The 20,049-nt window shown below is 49.6% G+C and overlaps 1 protein-coding gene across 3 annotated transcripts; it reads right to left on the bottom strand.

The window, feature by feature from the left end:
- Positions 1 to 1,408: 1,408 nt before the first annotated feature.
- Positions 1,409 to 20,049, bottom strand: FOXRED2 (FAD dependent oxidoreductase domain containing 2). Of its 3 annotated transcripts, XM_066259374.1 has the most exons (8): positions 18,837 to 20,049; positions 16,408 to 16,659; positions 15,995 to 16,258; positions 14,940 to 15,106; positions 13,406 to 13,571; positions 11,224 to 11,465; positions 9,844 to 10,014; positions 1,409 to 5,527 (listed from the first exon to the last, which is right to left on the bottom strand). In XM_066259374.1, exons 1-8 carry the CDS (start codon positions 19,382 to 19,384, stop codon positions 5,280 to 5,282), a joined length of 2,058 nt encoding a protein of 685 aa, XP_066115471.1. In that variant the 5' UTR covers positions 19,385 to 20,049; the 3' UTR covers positions 1,409 to 5,279. The 3 variants fall into 3 exon arrangements, with proteins under 3 accessions (XP_066115471.1, XP_066115481.1, XP_066115490.1); XM_066259384.1 differs by lacking the exon at positions 11,224 to 11,465; XM_066259393.1 differs by lacking the exons at positions 1,409 to 5,527; positions 9,844 to 10,014 and adding an exon at positions 10,615 to 10,753.

Genomic DNA, 20,049 nt, shown 5'->3' with positions numbered 1-20,049 from the left:
TCAGGGTAATCCTAACCAAATGAGCTACCTGGCTAGGGCTCTGATGTATTTTATTTGCTAGAAGTGAATAACTAAGTCAAGCCCATAGCCAACAGGAAAGAACTAAGCTTCACCTCTTGGGGGAAGAAATATGGAAGAATTTGTGGAGATATCTTTAAAACTACCATAGCACAGTTCTGGGCACATAGTAGGTACTCAATAAATTATTAGATGTTATGATTAGCTTAGCAGACAAATCCAGTTCTTGGTGAGTCAATTTCTAGGCAGCTTTTAGGCACACCCAAATTTGATCAGGTGAAAGGAATTTTGGGCTCTACAAAGGAATGGAGATGACACCCAGGAAACCACCACAAAATAAGGATTATTTTGGTATACTTTTTTTTTTTTATTCCTTTTTAGAGAGAAGGAGAGAACAACATCGATTTGTTGTTCTACTTATTTATGCATTTATTGGTTGATTTTTGTATGTGCCCTGACTGGGGATCGAACCTGCAACACTGGCATACAGGGACGACACTCTAACCAACTGAGCTATCCAGCCAGGGCAATAATAAGGATTATTTTGTATTTTTTTCTGAAGCGAGAAGTGGGGAGGCAGAGAGATAAGACTCCCGCATGCACCCAACCAGAATCCACCCAGCAAGCCCACTGTGGGGCGATGCTCTGCCCATCTGGGGCGTTGCTCTGTTGCAACTGGAGCCATTCTAGTGCCTGAGGCAGAGGCCATGGAGCCATCCTCAGTGCCTGGGCCAACGTTGCTCCAATGGAACCTTGGCTGCAGCAGGGGAAGAGAAAGATAGAGAGAAAAGAGAGGGGGAAGGGTGGAGAAGCAGATGGGTGCCTCTCCTGTGTGCCCTTGCTGGGAATTGAACTTGGGACATCCACACACAAGGCCGATGCTCTACCACTGAGCCAACTGGCCAGGGCACAAAGTAAGGATTTTAATCTTTCATTCACTATCACATTGGAGGGAAGATTCTTCCACAGATCTCTGTTGTGCTGGGTCAGTCAGTCCAAAGACTCTAGGAGAGTAACACACCCTACTTAAGACTCACTTCTCTAGACGGAGAAACATTTTCTCCCCTGGCACTTGGTGCAGCTAGGGAGATGGGATGACACCATGGGCACCACCTGGACCAGGGGGACAGAGCATATTCTCTGTGAAGGGCTCCAGCTCCACTTGCTCCAGAAATTTTACATGTTTATTTTATTAATTTTGGAGAGAGGGAGAGAGTAGAGAGATAGGAACATCTGTTCCTGTATGTGCCAACCAGGGATTGAACAGGGCACCTCTGTGCTTCAGGATGATGCTATAACCAACCGACCTATCCGGCCAGGGCTTGCCCCAGAAATTTTACATTCCCCAAACAAGAGATGCTTAAAAAAAATTATATATATATTTCACTGTAGAGTATAACCACAAATTTTGACAAGAAGAAAAAAAAACCCCTCCAAGAAACAAAAACCAAATAAACCCAAAACAACCTTTGCAAGTTGAATACAACCACAGATGACATTTTGTGATGCTTCCTTTCTGTAGGTTCCCTTGTATGAGGGCTTCTATTTTTATAGTTAGAAGTTACAACCATAATTTCATATTCTGCTTTTTGCTTAACTTTATTACACGTGTATTTGTATTAAGCCATCTTTCACCACATTTAGTTTTTGAGAGCTGTAAAATATTCCATTGGGTGAATGTACCATAGTTTTCTTTTCTTTCTTTCTTTTTTGTATTTTTCTGAAGTGAGAAGCGGGGAGGTAGAGAGACAGACTCCTACACGTGCCTGACTGGGATCCAATGGCAAGCCCATTAGGGGGCAATGCTCTGCCCATCTGGGGCAATTGCTCCATTGCAACCAGAGCCATTTTAGCTCCTGAGGAGAGGCCATGGAGCCATCCTCAGCTCCTGGGGCAACTTTGCTCCAGTGGATCCTTAGCTACGGGAGGAGAAGAGATGGCGAGAAGGTAAAGGGGGAAGGGGGAAGAAGCAGATGGATGCTTCACCTGTGTGCCCTGACCAGGAATTGAACCTGGGACTTCCACACACTGGGCTGACACTCTACCACTAAGCCAACTGGCCAGGGCCCATAGTTTTAACTTCTTCATTTTTCTCATTTGTTTCAATCAGTTCTATATATTTACTTATTATTGTTGTATTCTGCTGTCATTTCTTTTGCCCATTAAATACCATTTTCTTTAAACTAGTCCCATTAGTCCCATTAATTAGGTACAAGCAAGATGGGTGTACCTGGAAATGTTAAATCTTTTTGCCTGGGGAACTACTCTGTTGCTTCTAAACTTGGAAAGGCCTTTCTTTTATTAAAGTACCCCCTCTTCATCTCCAGTTTCTATATGGCTTTTAAAAAATTCATCTGGAAGTATCGTATGGAATAGGGTCTAAAATGAGATGTATTTTCATTTCCAAATTACTAACCAGTTGGTCCAATATGACTTATTGCATGGTCCTACACAATTTTTTCCATTGGTTTGTGATTTCTTTTTAAAATCACCTCCTTCTTACTTAGAATACGGTCTGCCCTTGGCCTCTTATTTCACTGATTTGTCTATTTTGCACCAGTAATTTCATATTAAAAAAGGAATTAATGAAGTCAGGCCTTGGCTAGAAGAGGAACTTGTTCCAGGTGAAGACAATGAGCTCTGCAAGGAGGGAAGAGGGAGACAGGACTGCCAGCAAATGCTGCAATGATCTTCATAGGAACAAAAGTATTTCTCTGTTTGAAGCCAACTATTAATTTGCAAGAATGGCAGGGACATTGCTCTGACATCTCTAATCAGTTGAGCAAGAATGGAACCATGTTTTATTAACAAATAAGGCTGGCTGATATTTTGATGGAATTAACAATTTGGCAGATGATGGGAAGAGCAGCAGATGTCACATATGCAAGCGTCAGTAAACTATTTGTTTCAGCACTTTGAATGTTTATTGGATAAAGGGCTCAGCCAGGCTTCAGTAATCAGGCATGCAAGATGTGTATGAACAGAATTTGATATTATGGGTACAGTCCTAATTAAAACAGTCCTATTTACTTATTTATTTATTTAAAGTGAGAGAGACAGACATATAGGAAGGGAGAGAAATGAGAAGCATCAACTTATACTTGAGGCACTTTAGTTGTTCACTGATTGCTTCTAATATGTGCCTTGACCGAGAGGCTCCAAGCCAGTGACCTCTGGGGTTAAGCCAGTGATCGGAGGATCATGTCTATGGTCCCATGTTCAAGCTGGTGATCCTGCACTCAAGCCAGTGACCTTGGGGTTTCGAACCTGGGTCCCCAGCATCTCAGGTTGATGCTCTATCCACTGCACCACCACCTTGTCAGGCAGTCCTATTTATTTATTTATTTTAAAAAAGAGGGTTGGGGAGGAGCAGGAAGCATCAACTCCCGTATGTGCCTTGACTGGGCAAGCCCAGGGTTTTTTTTTTTTTTTTTTTTTGCATTTTTCTGAAGCTGGAAATAGGGAGAGACAGTCAGACAGACTCCCGCATGCGCCCGACCGGGATCCACCCGGCACGCCCACCAGGGGGCGACGCTCTGCCCACCAGGGGGCGATGCTCTGCCCATCCTGGGCGTCGCCATGTTGCGACCCTCCTGGGCGTCGCCATGTTGCGACCAGAGCCACTCTAGCGCCTGGGGCAGAGGCCACAGAGCCATCCCCAGCGCCCGGGCCATCTTTGCTCCAATGGAGCCTTGGCTGCGGGAGGGGAAGAGAGAGACAGAGAGGAAGGCGCGGCGGAGGGGTGGAGAAGCAAATGGGCGCTTCTCCTATGTGCCCTGGCCGGGAATCGAACCCGGGTCCTCCGCACGCTAGGCCGACGCTCTACCGCTGAGCCAACCGGCCAGGGCAAGCCCAGGGTTTTGAACTGGCAACTTCAGCATTTCAGGTGGATGCTTTATTCATTGCATCACTATAAGTCAGGCAGTCCTATTTATTTTTAAAATGGTTTTGGAAATGAAGGGTGGGCTGGTGGATCCAATTCTGGTTAACCTGTAATCTGTAGGAGACACAATGAACCCAACACCCTGGCCTGGGATTATGGAGACCCTTAATTTAGAAATTTTAGCTGGCACAAAATGTGCTAGGTATTGTCACAGGGTCAACACTTCCTGCCGCAGGCTAAGGTGTCTGGAGTTTCATTGTTCTAACTCTGCAAATGACTGGAGGGAGAGGCATCTGCAGACAGGAGTGCAGAGGCATGTAGGAAAGGGAATTTGGACCTAGCCAAGATAATGGTCCCAGAAAATGCTGTGGAGGCTGAAAGCTTGGGTTCCTCAAATTCCGAGTGATACATGAAGAGCTAGTAAGAACCAGCGGGAAAGCAATCACCTATGATCCTGGGCCTTGAAAACACCACCATTTTACGCACAATGCTTTCTTAGGACTTACTCACAAATACGACTAAAATGCCTGATGGGAGAGCAGATTCCTGGTGAGAAGGGACAACGAAGAGCCAGAAGAGCTAAGGGAGCTGGACACTAAATCCATCGTCGTTATTGTGCAAGTGCATTTATAAATGTTTCTGCACAAGCTGAGGGGGCTCTGTTCAAACAGTGGGGTACATCACCTCCAAAAGAATCCTCATTGAAAGACAGTATGGTGCTGGTTTGACAAAACTTGATTGGCTTTGGGAGGCAAGGCATGGTTCAGATGTCAGAGGGCGGCACGCAAGGAAACACAGATTGAGGAAAAGTCAGGGAGTGCAGTCCTGGGGAGTAAGCAGCCCTGAGCCTCTGCTCAGGGAGACCAGGCTTGGATAAGACAGAACTCCCAGCTGGACCCTGGGGGTCACCTAACCTCTCTGAACTGATGTCTACAGCAGGGGTAATGGTCCTACCTGCCCTATGTGGTTGAGGACAGTAGTTTCCATAAACCCTTATGAAGATGAGGATGGGTTTCACCTGTGAAATAGTTCACGAACAGGCAGGATTTGGGCCCATCTGAAGAGACCAGAAGAAAAAGTGCCACTGGGCATTTGATGGGGACAGAACTGAGGCCAACCTGGTGTTCAGCAACAATTCACTTGCAGATAGGTCTGGCTGTGGAAGGCGGCTCCTACCTGGCAGAGGACGCTCCTCTTTGGACCCCACCTCCCGGGCACCTGTGGACCCAATGAGAGGGGAGAGGATTGCCGCATGGCCGCCCTTAGCCCTTTGGTGCGGTCACTGCAATGATCTCAGTGGTCTTTGGCATTCACACATAGGTGGGAGCAGGGGGCTGTGGGAAGACTGACTGTGGGCCTGGGTGGGAGAAACCTGCCATCACAGCTCCTCCTTGTTGCTGTTGAGAGGCTGGACCAGAGGCCCTGGAGCCTGCGGCTCACGGTTGCCAGGCTGTTGCCCACTGTCCCCCCTGCGTCTGCCTGCAGTGGCATAGTCCTGGAGGAGCCCACTCTCCACTCTGTGCTGCCGGAGGCTTCCGGCTTCCACCAGTCCCTGCCTTCTCAGGTACCACTGCTGGCAAAAGGGCGGCAGCTTCTGGTGTGTTAGGGCGAACAGGAAACAGGACTCTGCAGAAAAGCAAAAGGGGATGAATGAGTCAGGCTGAGAGGTGTGGGAAGAGGTGCAGGAAGAAGCTGCCGGTGCCCCAGGGGCCTCCCCAATGACCACCATCACTGAGCCTGGGAGCTGACTTTTCTGGGTGTCTCTCGTCCGAAGTGAGTGGCCACAGAACTCAGCCCCTTCAGAGGTTCCAAGAATAGGCTGCCCTGACATTTGGGAAGAACAAGGTTCCAAAATGAAAGCAAACCACAGGAATGACTCCACCTTCCAGAAGTCAGGCCCAGCAGGGTGCTCTACGTGGAGCCAGCCCGGGGTGGGGACTCAGCGGCTTGGTGGTGACTCCCAGTTGCATTCTGAGCTCAGAACTGCCTGCCAAGATTCATTCCTACCACATCGGAGTTGCGAGAGCTGTGTAAGCCCTGTCCTCAGCACTGTGGGGGCTGGGCTATAAAGACAGAACGGGTCAGCCTGTGTCTATGATTTATCCTCGTCTGTGCCACGTGCGCAGGTCAAATCTGACTAACCAGGACATCATGCAGATACTTATTATTTAGAAATAGGAAGAATCCACCAGAGAGCCAGGAGTAGTTCCTTCTGGAGAATGTGAACAGAGGTGGGAGAAAAGACTTTTAGCCAACTATTACATAACTTTGATTTAAAAAAACAGAAAAGATGAAACAGATATGGGCTCAGCCTTCTGAGGGACTGAGAGACAGGATGGAAAGGTAGAGTGTCAGAAAACCAGCTTGAGTTTTTCAGGCACACAGAGGTGGGCAAAAGTAGGTTTACTGTTATTGGTATGGAAAGATATGTAGGTTATAATGATTACAACAGCTTTATTAACTCAAAACATTATCACAATACAGCAAACCTACTTTTGCCCATCCCTGTATTGCAAAGAATGTTGCCAGGCTTATATGGGTGAACAGGCTGCTACACAAATATTTCCCATTTTATTTCTGACTCACACCCCAGAGGGTCCCTGGCAGAAGGCTCTGACAATCCTCTCCGAGCAGGGAAGACTAGCAGAGGTGGGGGGAGAACACGGTGGGGCAGCAAGATGTCCTTTGGCAAGCACCATCTTCTGGTGCTGTGCATCACCCCTCCTGCAGGGGCCGGGGGCAGAACGGCCCAGCAGAATCTGGGGCCAGAACTGGCAGCTGCACATCAGCTAAGGGGGTGGAGAGAAAGCCCACCCTCTGCCAGCTGGCCCTTCGCCAGGCAGGATTCTTCCATGTACAAGGCAGTGACACATGTGGCTTGTACTGTTGAGCAGTATCTAGGGAGTGAGAGCCAGGAGGCTTAAAGGGCCTGTTATGATGCAGTGGTAGGAGCCAAAATTCAGGGTGGGAATGTATTCTCTAACAGGCACTGGCATCTTTGTGCACACCTGAAACCCCGAGAAACAGGCAGGGCTGTGGTAGCTGAGGCTCTAGACCTATCACATGTGATTTCATGGCTAAGCTGTAGACCTATCACATGTGATTTCATGGGTAAGCTGTAGACCTATCACATGTGATTTCATGGCTAAGCTGATAATTTGCAGAATGCTAGCACTGCTAGCGCTCAGCTCCATGCATTTCCTCTGTTGGAGCATCTACATATATTTAAACCAGGGGTTGGGAACCCTTTTGGCTGAGAGAGCCATGAACGCCACATACTTTAAAATGAAATTCTGTGAGAGCCATACAACGACTCGTGTACATTATGCATTATCCAATAAAAATTAGGAGTTGTTATGCCTGACCAGGTGGTGGCGCAGTGGATAGAGCATTGGACTGGGATGCAGAGGACCCAGGTTTGAGACCCCGAGGTCTCCAGTTTGAGCATGAGCTCATCTGTTTTTTTTGTTTTGTTTTGTTTTTTTGTTTTTTTCTGAAGCTGGAAACGGGAGAAACAGTCAGACAGACTCCCGCATGCGCCCGACAGGGATCCACCCGGCACGCCCACCAGGGGCGACGCTCTGTCCCTCCAGGGCGTCACTCTGCCGCGACCAGAGCCACTCCAGCGCCTGGGGCAGAGGCCAAGGAGCCATCCCCAGCACCCGGGCCATCTCTGCTCCAATGGAGCCTCGGCTGCGGGAGGGGAAGAGAGAGACAGAGAGGAAGGGGGGGGGGTGGAGAAGCAAATGGGCGCTTCTCCTGTGTGCCCTGGCCGGGAATCGAACCCGGGTCCCCCACACGCCAGGCCGACGCTCTACCACTGAGCCAGCCGGCCAGGACCGAGCTCATCTGGTTTTAGCAAAGCTCACCAGCTTGGACCCAAGGTCGCTGGCTTGAGCAAGGGGTTACTTGGTCTGCTGTAGCCCCACAGTCAAGGCACATATGAGAAAGCAATCAATAAACAACTAAAGTGCCACAATGAAAAACTGATGATTGATGCTTCTCATCTCTCTCTGTTCCTGTCTATCTGTCCCTGTCTATCCCTCTCTCTGACCCTCTCTGTCTCTGTAAAAAAAAAAAAAAAAATTTGGTGTTGTCCTGGAGGACAGCTGTGATTGGCTCCAGCCACCCACAACTATGAACATGAGCAGTAGGAAATTAATGGATTGTAATACATGAGAATGTTTTATTTTATTTTTTAAATTTTTTTATTTTTTACAGAGACAGAGAGTGAGTCAGAGAGCGGGATAGACAGGGACAGACAGACAGGAACGGAGAGAGATGAGAAGCATCAATTATCAATTTTTCGTTGCAACACCTCAGTTGTTCATTGATTGCTTTCTCATATGTGCCTTGACCGCAGGCCTTCAGCAGACCAAGTAACCCCTTGCTGGAGCCAGCGACCTTGGGTTCAAGCTGCTGGGCTTTTCCTCAAACCCAATGAGCCCGCACTCAAGCTGGCGACCTTGGGGTCTCGAACCCAGGTCCTCTGCATCCCAGTCCGAAGTTCTATCCACTGCGCCACCGCCTGGTCAGGCAATGTTTTATATTTTTAACATTATTACTTTTTTAATTAAAGAGTTGTTTGCAAGCCAGATGCAGCCATCAAAAAAGCCACATCTGGCTCGCGAACTATAGGTTCTCGACCCCTGATTTAAACTATTGTTTTAAGCCATCTCCCTTAATATATACATTATTATTATTAACTGGACTGAGGATATCGGCTGGGGATGAAAGAACACTTGCTCTCTGACCTGCTGGCTAGGGACTGACTGTCTCTAACTTGATTTGATAGGAAAAGTACCTTATATACAATTGGTGTTTAACAGATGTTTGCTGAACAGAAAAGTGAATATTCTAGGCATTCAGGGGTTATAAAACAAACAAACAAACAAAAAAATTGTACCTGTTTCAATCAGTGCTCCCTCTGGATTATTAGGCTTCTCTCCCCAAGTCCTTCTTTGGGTTTGGCTGTCAGAGCTATCCTCCAGTTCACCAATTCTCTCGTCATCTCTGTCTTTGTTACTATATCTTTATGTTGAGTTTCTAATTACTAACTTCTTTTTTCATTCCCAGAAGTTTTATGTGGCCCTTTCTGAAAACTGTCCAGTCAACTGTATTTTCAACAATCTTGTCTTCATCTCATTCTGTATTTCAGACAGACTTTATATTCCCTGTCTGACCATTCCAATTCCCACAGTCTTTTTGGTTTGATCCTACAGTTTGTGTTTCTGCTGACACCCCTCATGGTGATTTGTGTTCTTATGTGCTAAGTGGTTTTTGCTTGGGAGTTCATGTTCCTTGAAACTTTATCTTGGGAATTTTTGAGGCCTAGTGTTAAAGTGTTTCTTCACAGAAGACTTTCAATTATATCTGTGATTTCTGTACCACAATGATAGTGTACAGTGTGGTCTCAAACTCATTCGAGTGAGGTCTAGGGGCTGGAAATTCTCAGGGGACAATTTCCCCCTACTCTACCCTGAGCCAAAGAGCATGTGTCTCCACCATTTCCTCTTGGGAGATTCTGTTCTTCCTACTTAACCCACTGAGCTCCAAGCTTATTTGCAGGTCTCTAAACAGACCTCTCTCCCTGCTCCAGCCTCGCCTTCCTATCTGCAGTGCGCTCCGTTAGCCCAGCTGCAGCCTACTGATGACAGCAGATGACCCACGTCCAGCTTGGGTTTATGCTTTTCTTAATATCTGGCGTCTGGGAAGTCCCCTTATTTCACTGCCAGTTCTTTAAAAAGGACATTTTATTCATTGTTGTCAGGTGTGCTATACTGGGAGTGGTGTCTGTGACCCTAGTCCACCATGTTGTGGGAAATGGAAGTTTTGGTTTTGGGTTCCTAGATGTGCATCCAGAATCATCACAGGGCATGGGCTATTTGGTTTCTTTTTTAACCTCTAGCTCAGTCCTTTTGTCCTCTGGGAACTTAAGTTACCTGCATAGAAGCTTCGCAAGTCGGTGTCCAGACAGTTCTCCAGGAAGCGCCTCAGAGGTAAAATGTGGCTCACTGGGGCAGTCCAATCTGTCAGGAAATCTTCTACGATGTGGTGGATGGCCGTGGGCCGTGGCAGGGGCCAGTCGGCAGGGCGGAACCGCACGTCCTGCTCTGTGGGGAAGAGGCAGGGCCCGCGTCACAGCCCAGGGGCTGGGCTTCCATCCCGGAGCCGACTGTGGTTCCTGCATGTCCCTAATGCCTACCTCACGCGTGCTCGGCTTTCCTGGTACATCTCTGTACTGGCTGTGGTCGGCTTGTTCAACAGCCATCTCCACATGTTTGGAAGGTTAGCATGAGGAAGCAGGACAAAACTAGACTTGTCCCTTGTGGTAACTGAGGGCAAAACTTAGACCAGTCACTTGAACTTGATGATTTTTAAGGCTCACATAGGCTGAGGTCTACTATGGCTGCTTCAAAACTGGTCTTCGAGGAGGCTCAGCTCTCTCATCCAAAAGGGTCTTAGGACTCATCTAGTCCCCCTCCACCTGTTGCAGACTCCCTTCTATGGTGTCCCTGTCAGATGGCTCAAGCCATGACCCAAACGTCCATGTACTAGGAAATTCAAGTCTAGGAGGCAACCCATTCTACTGTGGGACAGCTCTCTAGTTATCCTTATATTGGATATAAACCTGTGTTCCTGTCACTTCCACCTGTTGATACTACCTCTGTCCTTTTTTAGATCATCCTCTTCCAAGTAACAGCCCTTCAAGTTCTGAAGCAGGAGTCGGGTTCCCTGGGTGGTTCACCTCTTGGTAGCTACTCTACGCCAGGCACCATGCTGGCATTTATCCTCATACAAGGAAGGAAGGTACTGTTCTTATCCCCATTTGACAGATAAGGAAGCTGAGGCCTAGGAGGTTAAGAAATGGCCCACAGTTATATAGCAAGAAAAGGACAGACCCAGACGTACTTCCCAACTGTTCTGCACTCCATCGCTCCAGTCCTGCATCAACCCTTTCTGGTTCCTTTCTTTGTTCCTTCTAATAGTCTCCAACTCACCCTCCCCACCAACTCTACAGGCAGTCTCCTTTGGCGACACACAGCTAGACAGTGTCCCTCTTACTATGGGGAGCCTGGAGATCATGCCAATCCACATGTGGCCAGCCCAGGTCATGGTACAGACCAGAACTTGGGAATATCACTTATCATTCTTGAACCTTCTGTCCCATTTGCTCTGTGGGCAGAGTCCCCAGTGGTCCTCCTCTGTTAGCTGAGAATGTTGTGTGAGGGAGTAATGGTCACAGCTCGATACACAGTGGGGCCGAGGAGTGCCCACCTCAGGAAAGTGCACGTGGGAGGGAGAGCAGAGAGCAAGCTCACCAGTGGGGAGGTGCCTGTAATAGTAGATGACAGGGTGGAGAAAGTTTGATTGCCAGGCGTCTTCCGTGTGCGCCACAGACCGTTCATAAAAGAAGACATCCTTGCCGGGCCCAGAGAAATTTCTGCCATACTCCATGTTGATGACAAACAGCCCATGCCTGGCCTGCCTCCCGGTGACTGTCTCCAGCTGGGCCAGCATCTGCACGGGGAACTCCTCCAGGTACTCAAATGCTTCGGCCTTCCTGGGGATCATGGCAAAGGGGGAGCGCAAGGCTTCAGTGCTGCGGCCGAGGTGAGAGGAGTGAGTGTGTGGGCCGGAGTGTGCGCCTGTCTCTCCCTCCAGGAAGTGACAGTCAAGCAGCACACAGGCTCTGATCAGCCCTGCACATCTCATGGTGATAGTACTTACAGCTGAGCACTGAACTGCATGTGGGATGGAATCCAGAGAACCGAGTAACCTGACAAGGCTAGTGGAGAAAGGGCTGAGGGAAGAGGAAAGGAAAAGCCCTGGGACTGGGTGGATGCCTAGGTGTGTTGGGGGACAGGAAGAGGGCCAGGAGAGGGGGTTGGGGAGATCTGTGAGGGCAGGTCAAGGAGGGCTTGTGTGTGCCATCATGGGAACTTTTGGTTTCATCTGGACTTGGGGAGCCCCTGGCCCCAGGAGAATATTGAGCAGAGATGAATTCATGAGCCTTTTTTTTATTATTATTTGTGAACTTCCATGACATTTCTCCTCTCACCATATTACTACCATCTATTCATTCACTTATTCATGCAGTCACAAACATTAAACAACTGTGCAAGAGGCTTTGCTGGGGACTGTGTGGGATACAGAGATCACAGGAAGGAGCAGACCAGAGCAGCTAAAAGCTTGAATTTAGGGCTCAAAACACTTGTCACCTTTGCCTCTTCTGGGCTATGTGATCTTGGACAAGTCACTTAACCTCTCTCAATCTCAGATTTCACATCCTGAGCTCCAATAATTTCATGTCTTCTTCCCTCCCTCCCTCCCTCCCTCCCTCCCTCCCTCCCTCCCTCCCTCCCTCCCTCCTTTCTCTCCCTCCTTCCCTTCTTTCCTTTCTTCTTTCTTCCTTTCCTCTCTTTCTTTCTCTCTTTCCCTTCATTTTCCCTCCCTCCCTCCTTGCCTTTCTTTAAAATTGATTTTAAGAGAGAGGAAGGGAGGGAGAGAGAGAAGCATTGATTTCTTGTTCTACTTATTTATGCATTCATTGGTTGATTCTTGTATGTGCCCCGACTGGTATTGAACCTGCGACCTTGGTGTATTAGGACAACGTTCTAACCAACTGAGCTACCTGGCCAGGGCTCATGTGATTCATGTATTTAAAAAAGGACCACCTGGCCACTGTGTTGAAAGCAGACTGCTGCTGTCCCAGTGCCAGTAAGAGATGCTGGTGGTCTGGACCAAGGTGGTGGTGGCAGAGCTGGTAAGAGGAGGTCAGATTCTAGATAACTTGAAAGTAGAACTGATAGGATTTATAAAATTTATAGATAGATTGAATGTGATGAATGAATGTGAAAGAGAGAGGGGTGAAGGACGACTGGAGATTTTTGCACTGAGCACTGCTGAATTTCCTGCCCATCCTGAACGTGGTATGCAGCTGCACTCCCTGGCTTTGGACCAGGCTGTTCCATCTGAGGGTTCTTCCTGTGCTTCTCACCTGCCACCTGTCCTTTAACGTCCACTCCTCCAGCACTTCTACAGTTTCCTGCTCGAGAAGTGTCCCTACCACTTGACTGATAAAGAGCCCACTTGGTCCTGGCCGTAGGGAACTCTAAAATCACAATGGTGTTGCTGTTTACTGCTCATCTTCTTGGTGCCAAATGCTTAGTTTACTCCTTCTTACAGTCCTACAAGGTAAGCGTTACTATCTCCATTTTGCAGATAAGAGAAAGGCTCAGAGCAGCTAACTAACTTGCCCAAGGGCACACAAGCAGAACAAAGCATAGCCCGGATTCACACTTAGAACTGTCTGTCTGCAATGCTTGTGGTGCTGATTTCACTGATTTTTCTCCAGAACGAATCCATCTCCCCTACCCCAACCCTGTGTCTCCTCAGGCTTTACCTTAGGAGGGACCCTCTGGGCTATTCCACACCTGGAACAGGGAGAGAGGAGGTAAGATGAGTGTCAGGGATAGTGGGCTGGGGGGAGGGGTGACTCACTCCTTCAACAGGACGACATCAGCCAGCACACTGAACATCTGGTAGAGCCCAGAAGCCTCATTCACGCGCCGGAGGATGGAGCTGGTCAGCTGTGTGATAGGGTGCTCAGTGGAGGGCCAGGCGATGCCGTGGTGGCGACGCTCCAGTAGTCGGTGAACAGCACGCACTGAAATGGGCAGAGGGAGAAATGGCATGCTGCACTTAAAAACTTCTCTTTTGCCATCAGGCAGGACATAATGTCCCCATCAACTTCTCTGAATCAAGACACATTGTATGCATGGTGCCAAGGAAATGCCTTTAGAGCAGGGTCAGCAAATGGCTTCTTGAGAGAGCCAGATGGAAGCATTTCTGGCTTTGCAGAGCCTGTCACTCTACTCAATTCTGCCTCTGGTGTGAAAGCAGCCACAGAGGATAGCTAAGTGAAGGGGCCTGGCTGTGTCTGGTCCCCAGGCCAGCGTTTGCTGCTCCCCCACACCCCTGCCTCAGACTATCATGCCACATGTGGTGTGTCAAAACTAGACCCAGAGCCTCCTTCTGCAGCCTCTCCCCTTCACACAGTCTCCATTTCTAGTGGAGACTCCCAAATGGAAAACCTTTGATTGCCCCCTCTCCGCAGCCTAAATCCAACCTGTCACTAAGTTCTATTTTGAGGTGCTTTGAATGTTTGTGTAAGGATGGAAACGCAACAGCTGTCTAAAACAACAGGAATGTTTTCCTTTATACCTGAGGCTGCTCTATACAGCTGTGAACCCCAGAAACTGCACACAGGTGCCTGCTCCCCCAGAATGAATCAACACAATACCCAAATCCAACAAAGGACACAGACAATTCACATGACAGGGGACTCAGCTGGCCAACAGTCACAGGAAGGTGTGCAGCCTCACTAGACATCTGGCTCTCTGGAGGAAACCATGGTTAAGCTGAGTGTTGCAAAAGGTTGAGGAATTGCACAGCTAGAGAAGTTTGGGAACGGTGCCCTGACAAAAGGAGCACATATGTGAATACATTCTTGAGAGAGCTTGGCACCTTCTGAAAAGCAGGCAAGGGACCAGGCTGGAAAGGCCAGCTGGTGTTGGCCTGCGCAAAGCTCTGAATGCCGTGTCCAGGAGCGGGAACCCTCCCTAAATGAAGTGTGGCCTATTGAATCCTTACAACACCCCCTTGAGGATGGGGAGTTCCCTTCATTCACCCCTCACACCAGGGTATCCCACAGAAGCTTAGAGAGGTTATGAAGCCTAGCCTCTGAGCTACCCTGCTGGGGAGGAATCCAGGTTAACGTTCCTCAAGTCAGTGTCCTCGCCAATACATGATGCTTCACCCACACAGAGCATAAGTGTTTAACATGCCACCCCAGATGTAAATACTTTATACTTACCTGATACTTTTCTAGACATATCCTCAGACCACAAAAACCCACTGCCATTTACTGTACCAGGGGATTTATGACAATCAACTACTAATGAGCAATCCCTTTCAGGCTACTGGAAATCAGAGTGTGTTTACTGACCCTGGGAATGGTTCTGTATGGGCTCACCTGTGTATCGGAATCCATGGATGAAGCCGCCAGCAGATTTCCGGTAATCCACAGAGTGGCTGGCCGTACCTAGGACAAAGAGACCACGACTTCCTTTGGACTCATAGCTAGGTCTGACCAGTGGGTACTTCTTGCTGAAATCACCCCCTGAAGACAGTCTGAGGGACCTGTGAGTAGAAGGCAATGTTAATAACAATTGCTGCTGTGTATGAAACACTAATTACAGGCCTGACTCTGAGCTAAGTGCTTTATGTTCCTTATTGCATACCATGAGCCAGGGGGTGGGTATAATCATCTCCATTTAACAGACAGAGTAACTGAGGCTCGGGATAAAGATGTGGTGTGGGTCAGGGTCAGGGTCAGGATTCAAGCCTGAGTCAAGGCTGGATGGACTCTGTGATAAGACTGGGCCCTGTGTGACCAGATGGGACACGAGGGTCTGGCTCAGGCCGTCCAGGTTCTTGTCCGCCTGTGCCTTGGCCAGAAGTGAAATGAGATCCTGGATGGATTCTTTGATACTAAGCCTTGCCAACGTACAGGGACAGCACTGTCTAAAGACGAGGATCCACCAGGCAGTTCCTGAGCATGTGGTATATGCCAAGTAGTTTCCTACAGTTATCCTCATAACAGCCCTGTGAAAAATAAACCATGATCCCCATTTTAGTGATAAGAAACTGAGTCCAAGCATGGTTAAGTAACTCTCCCAGAGCTCACAGTTTCAGTAAGAAAGACTCAAATTGACCCCAGAGCCTGCGCTTTTACTGCCTTTCAGCAAATTCACCTCCTGGTTCTAGCCTCCCATCTCACAGGTAGAGGATCACAGCACAGACAAAGGCTTTCTGCCGCTCCTGTGCCAGGAGGGAGGGTCTCAGGGCCACTTGGGACCCTTCTTAGTGGACAGAGAGCTCATACCTGGGCACGAAACCAGGCAGCATCCACAGCCAGGCTGAGGGTGGAGCCCCTGGAGCTAGCCCTGCTGGACTGGGAAGCTGTTCCCTAGGGAGGTAGCAGATGGTTTGTTAGGAGGTCCCAGCCACTCCCCTACTTGCACTCACTTGTTGAAAATGGAGAAGTCGAAGTTCCAGCCTAGGCAGCGGATGACTCGGTCATAGGCCACACGCATGGCGAAGTTGTCACTATCGTCCTGGGGGAGGGTGATGGCATCGGCACTCTGGTTGCTCTCCTCCAAGTAGAACTTTAGGGTGATGTGGAACTTGTTCTCGTGGTCCTTCACAATGGCCAGGTCCATTAGGTCGGACTCCAGCAACCCATCCAAGGACTTCAGCTGGTAGGTGTCCAGCAGGCCGTTGTTGACGGCCCTAGGTCCCAAAGGACATGCCAGGAGAGAGAAAGTAGTCTGTATTGGGTACAGGAGACTTGGAGGAAGGGTGGCTAGTCCAGCTGAGGTCAGGAATGGCTTTAGAGGGACCAGAGTACATAACACACTAGCGGCAGCTGTGTGGCATACCTGAGGTCTCCTACGTAGTGGGTAGCCCAGGAGAGCCGGACCCGGGAGCGGCTCAGCATGTGGATAAAGTTGGTGACACCCAAGATGTTCTCTGATGTCTCAAAGGCTGAGTTCCCTCGGCCCAGGATCAGCACATTCTGACCCACAAAGTCCTTGGGGTCCACGGACACAGACTCATAACCCTCTGCATATTCGGAGCCAGGGAAGTCCACCAGATTGGGGACTGACAAACCGGTGGCGACAAGAAGGACGCTGCAGGTGGTAGACAAAGGGAGGCTAGCTTAGTCTCTCAGCCATAAGACAGGAAGTGAAAATCACTCTTTGGACCAGCCACCTGATTTGCCTGCCTGACCCAGACTGCTGGCTCCTAAAAGAAAACAGGTCATCCATCCATCCATTTACTGATCCCTCCCAGTGTATGTGAAACTTTACCCCTGCCCCTCACTGAGCTCACTCCCGAGGATCCAGTTTGCTTTACCCCCCACTAAGATTATACCAAATCTGAAAATTAATTTGACTGACACGAGAAGGTGAGATTGTAAGAAATTGAGTAATTTACCCAATTCTGAACACAGCTGTCAGACCAAGTATCACCTTCAGTGATGAAAATGAGACTTGGTGTTCCACTGTCCCCTTTCTGTCTTGCTTGGCAGAGGCAGACATCTGTTGAGGAGTAATTCTCCACCTGGCTCTGTACTGTTCTATGCATCACCTTACTGAACAAAGCAACCCTGACTGGGGTTATCTGGCTTGCTTTACAGGTGAGGAGACACAGGCCATGGCTGGCATCCAAAGTTCCTAAGACAGTAGAGCCAGTCTCTGACCACAGAACAGATCAGCCTGGATCCAAAGTCCTGTTCTTTTTTTTTTTTTTAAGTGAGAGAGACAGAGAGAGGGACAGACAAGCAGGAAGAGACAGAGAGATGAGAAGCATCAATTTCTCGTTGGGTACCTTCGTTGTTCATTGATTGCTTTCTCATATGTGCCTTGACTGTGGGGCTACAGCAGAGTGAGTGACCCCTTTCTCAAGCCAGCGACCTTGGGCTCAAGCCAATGACCTCGGGCTTCAAGCCAGCGACCTTGGGGCTCAAGCCAGCGACCCTGTGCTCAAGTTGGTGAGCCCCTGCTCAAGCCGGATAAACCCGTGCTCAAGCCAGTGACCTTGGGGTTTCGAACCTGGGTCCTCTGCATCCCAGTCCGACGCTCTATCCACTGTGCAACCACCTAGTCAGGAGAAAGTCCTGCTTTTTATATTGGTGGGTTTCTGGTGCTGTGGTGGGCGGCTGGCGGGTTGGATTCTGCCAGCCTGCAGAAGAATTATTTGATCACAGGGTGGTTTCAAACACTGAACTGGAGAAATCAAACTGGATGGCCTGTAAAAGGGGCATGTGCAGACCCTATCACTTTGTGTCTTCTGACTCTTGTCCATTCTGCTTATATCTGAGTTCCCTACACTGTAGCACAGCTGTTTAAATGCAAGAGTCCAAATTGGCTCAACCCTTCTTTCCCTGGGCTGTAACAAGCAAGGAGCAAGGCTGGGCTTCTGGCAAAAGACATAGGAAGACGAACTCTGAGCACCTGCAAGGAGCCAGGTGCTCAGCTAAATGGCAAAGAAGTGAGAGGCAGTCTGGTGCAGTGGAAAACACGGCTTCTGGTTCCAGGGTCAGGAAGATATGAGCTCAAATTCCAGCTATACCACTTAAAAGCTGTGTGAAATAGTACCAGTTACTCAACTTCTCTGAGCCTTAGTTCTTCATCTGTAAATGGGGATCAGTGAACCTCTTTTGTAGGGTCCTGGTGAGGATGCAACAAGTGCAGTATAGTTTGTGACTCTGAACTTGAGTTGTCTACATCAGTGGTTTTCAACCGCTGGTCTGCGAAAGAGTTAACCACTCTGATGTATGAAGATGATCTCTCTGTGTGAAACCACAGGTCTATGGGACATTCGCTTTCTTGTAAGCTAAAACTGAATGCTGGTGGCACTGCCTGTAGGGCCTTCTCACTCTTGTTCAGTTCTGAAATCCCACTGAGCCCCTCTAACACTCGCTAGACCCACCATTTCTCAGGATGTATTTTGGAGAACGCATTCTGGCAGATGTTCTACAAAAAGGGTTTTGTGGGTACATAAACTTAGACGATGCTGAATACCCTATGCTGCTGGAGTGTAGCAGTGAATATGAAGCTGTTGAAGACTGACAAATCCTGGAGGAAATTATTGAGAGTATTTCCCAAACATATTTGATCACAATATTTTTAGGATACATGTGGGGAATGAACGCTGAGCTAAACCTCTTAGCACTGAATTTCAGCGGGAGCAAGGGGTGGCAGATCTCTCCCATTCTTCCCACACCAACTGCCAACCAGAAAGGGTCAGTTCCTCCAGGAAAGGCCCCAGCTTCAGCAGGTGAGCTTTGGGACCCATTTCTTACCTGCACCGGTATGCCTGGCCCTTCTGGTCAGTCAGGATGAAGTAATGGCCATTCCAGGCCTGCCGATCCTTGTCTAGAGTGACGTGGGCAATGGTTGTGTTGTACATCACGTGGAGCCCCAATCTGACTGCGAAGTCGCCCAGGTAGCGCACCATGTCACTGGCATCGGGGTAGTAGGCATGGGAGTAGTGTCTGAAGAGTAGCTGGGGGTCGTGGCTGAGCAGAGAGTTCCAGTCGTGGCGGAGGTTGAACTCTGCGTTGGCTCGGCCGGTGTACCTCTTGTTGATGCTGATGAGCTTGCGGTGCCGGGGGTAGCGCGTGAAGAAGCTGCCCGGCCCTGCGGCGCGTTCGAACACCAGGTAGTCCCTGCCGGCCTGCTGCAGGAAGTAGGCCATTTGCAGGCCTGCGGGCCCAGCGCCCAGGACACAGTAGTCCCGGTGTGAGGGCGCCAGGGCCTTAGCGGTGTACAGGGTGAGAGCTGGGTAGAGGGCGATGGTTAGGAGCAGCCCTGGGGGGCCTGGCACCTGTGCCACGATGGAGAGGCCCATCCTGTGGCAGACCAGAAGGGTGCTGCAGACCACGGATGGCCTGAGGCCCTGGAAATGCGTGAGGAACGGGCCTGGAAAGGCCTGCCTGACACTCACTGCTACGTGGGGTGGAGCCAGGACCAGAACCCAAGGGCTTCTGAGTTCATTTGCTACGAATCATCTCAAGCTCCGATCTCAAGCTCGGATCTGCAGCTCGCTCCAGGAATCCCCAGCCCCTCCACCTCCTCTGGGCCTCGGTTTCCAGGGGCGTCAGCCCTCTTTTTACTGCCACGGTAGTAAGAAGGTGGGTGCTCCCCCATTTTCTCCCTAATTGTAAGGATGTTCAAAACCCCGTCAGGCCCTTCCCAGAGACTAGAGCCTAGGGACTGAAGTGTCTTTGGCCACGTTCCCGCCCTCCGGCTGGAGCCTGAAGGAGGTGTGGCCTGTACGGACCCCCACACTCAGCCAGGTGCCCAGGCCTCTTCAGTCACGTGACAGAGATGCCCAGCACACCGGCCGCCACGCGGGAGTAAGGGTCCCCTCCTGCTGGCGCGCACTCCCTAGGAGCCGCTCCCTGCGCGTGCGCGGTACCCACGCCCGCAGCTCCGACCCCCACATACCCAGCACTCGCACTTCGCAACCGCTCCGCAGAAAGCGCGGAGAGTGAGGCCAGGGTGGGCCGAGCC

Source organism: Saccopteryx bilineata, chromosome 1 (genome assembly GCF_036850765.1).
Source record: "Saccopteryx bilineata isolate mSacBil1 chromosome 1, mSacBil1_pri_phased_curated, whole genome shotgun sequence".
Taxonomy (NCBI): Eukaryota; Metazoa; Chordata; class Mammalia; order Chiroptera; family Emballonuridae; genus Saccopteryx; species Saccopteryx bilineata.
The sequence above is the reverse complement of the archived record's forward strand: the minus strand, read 5'-3'. Positions and strand labels throughout refer to the sequence as shown.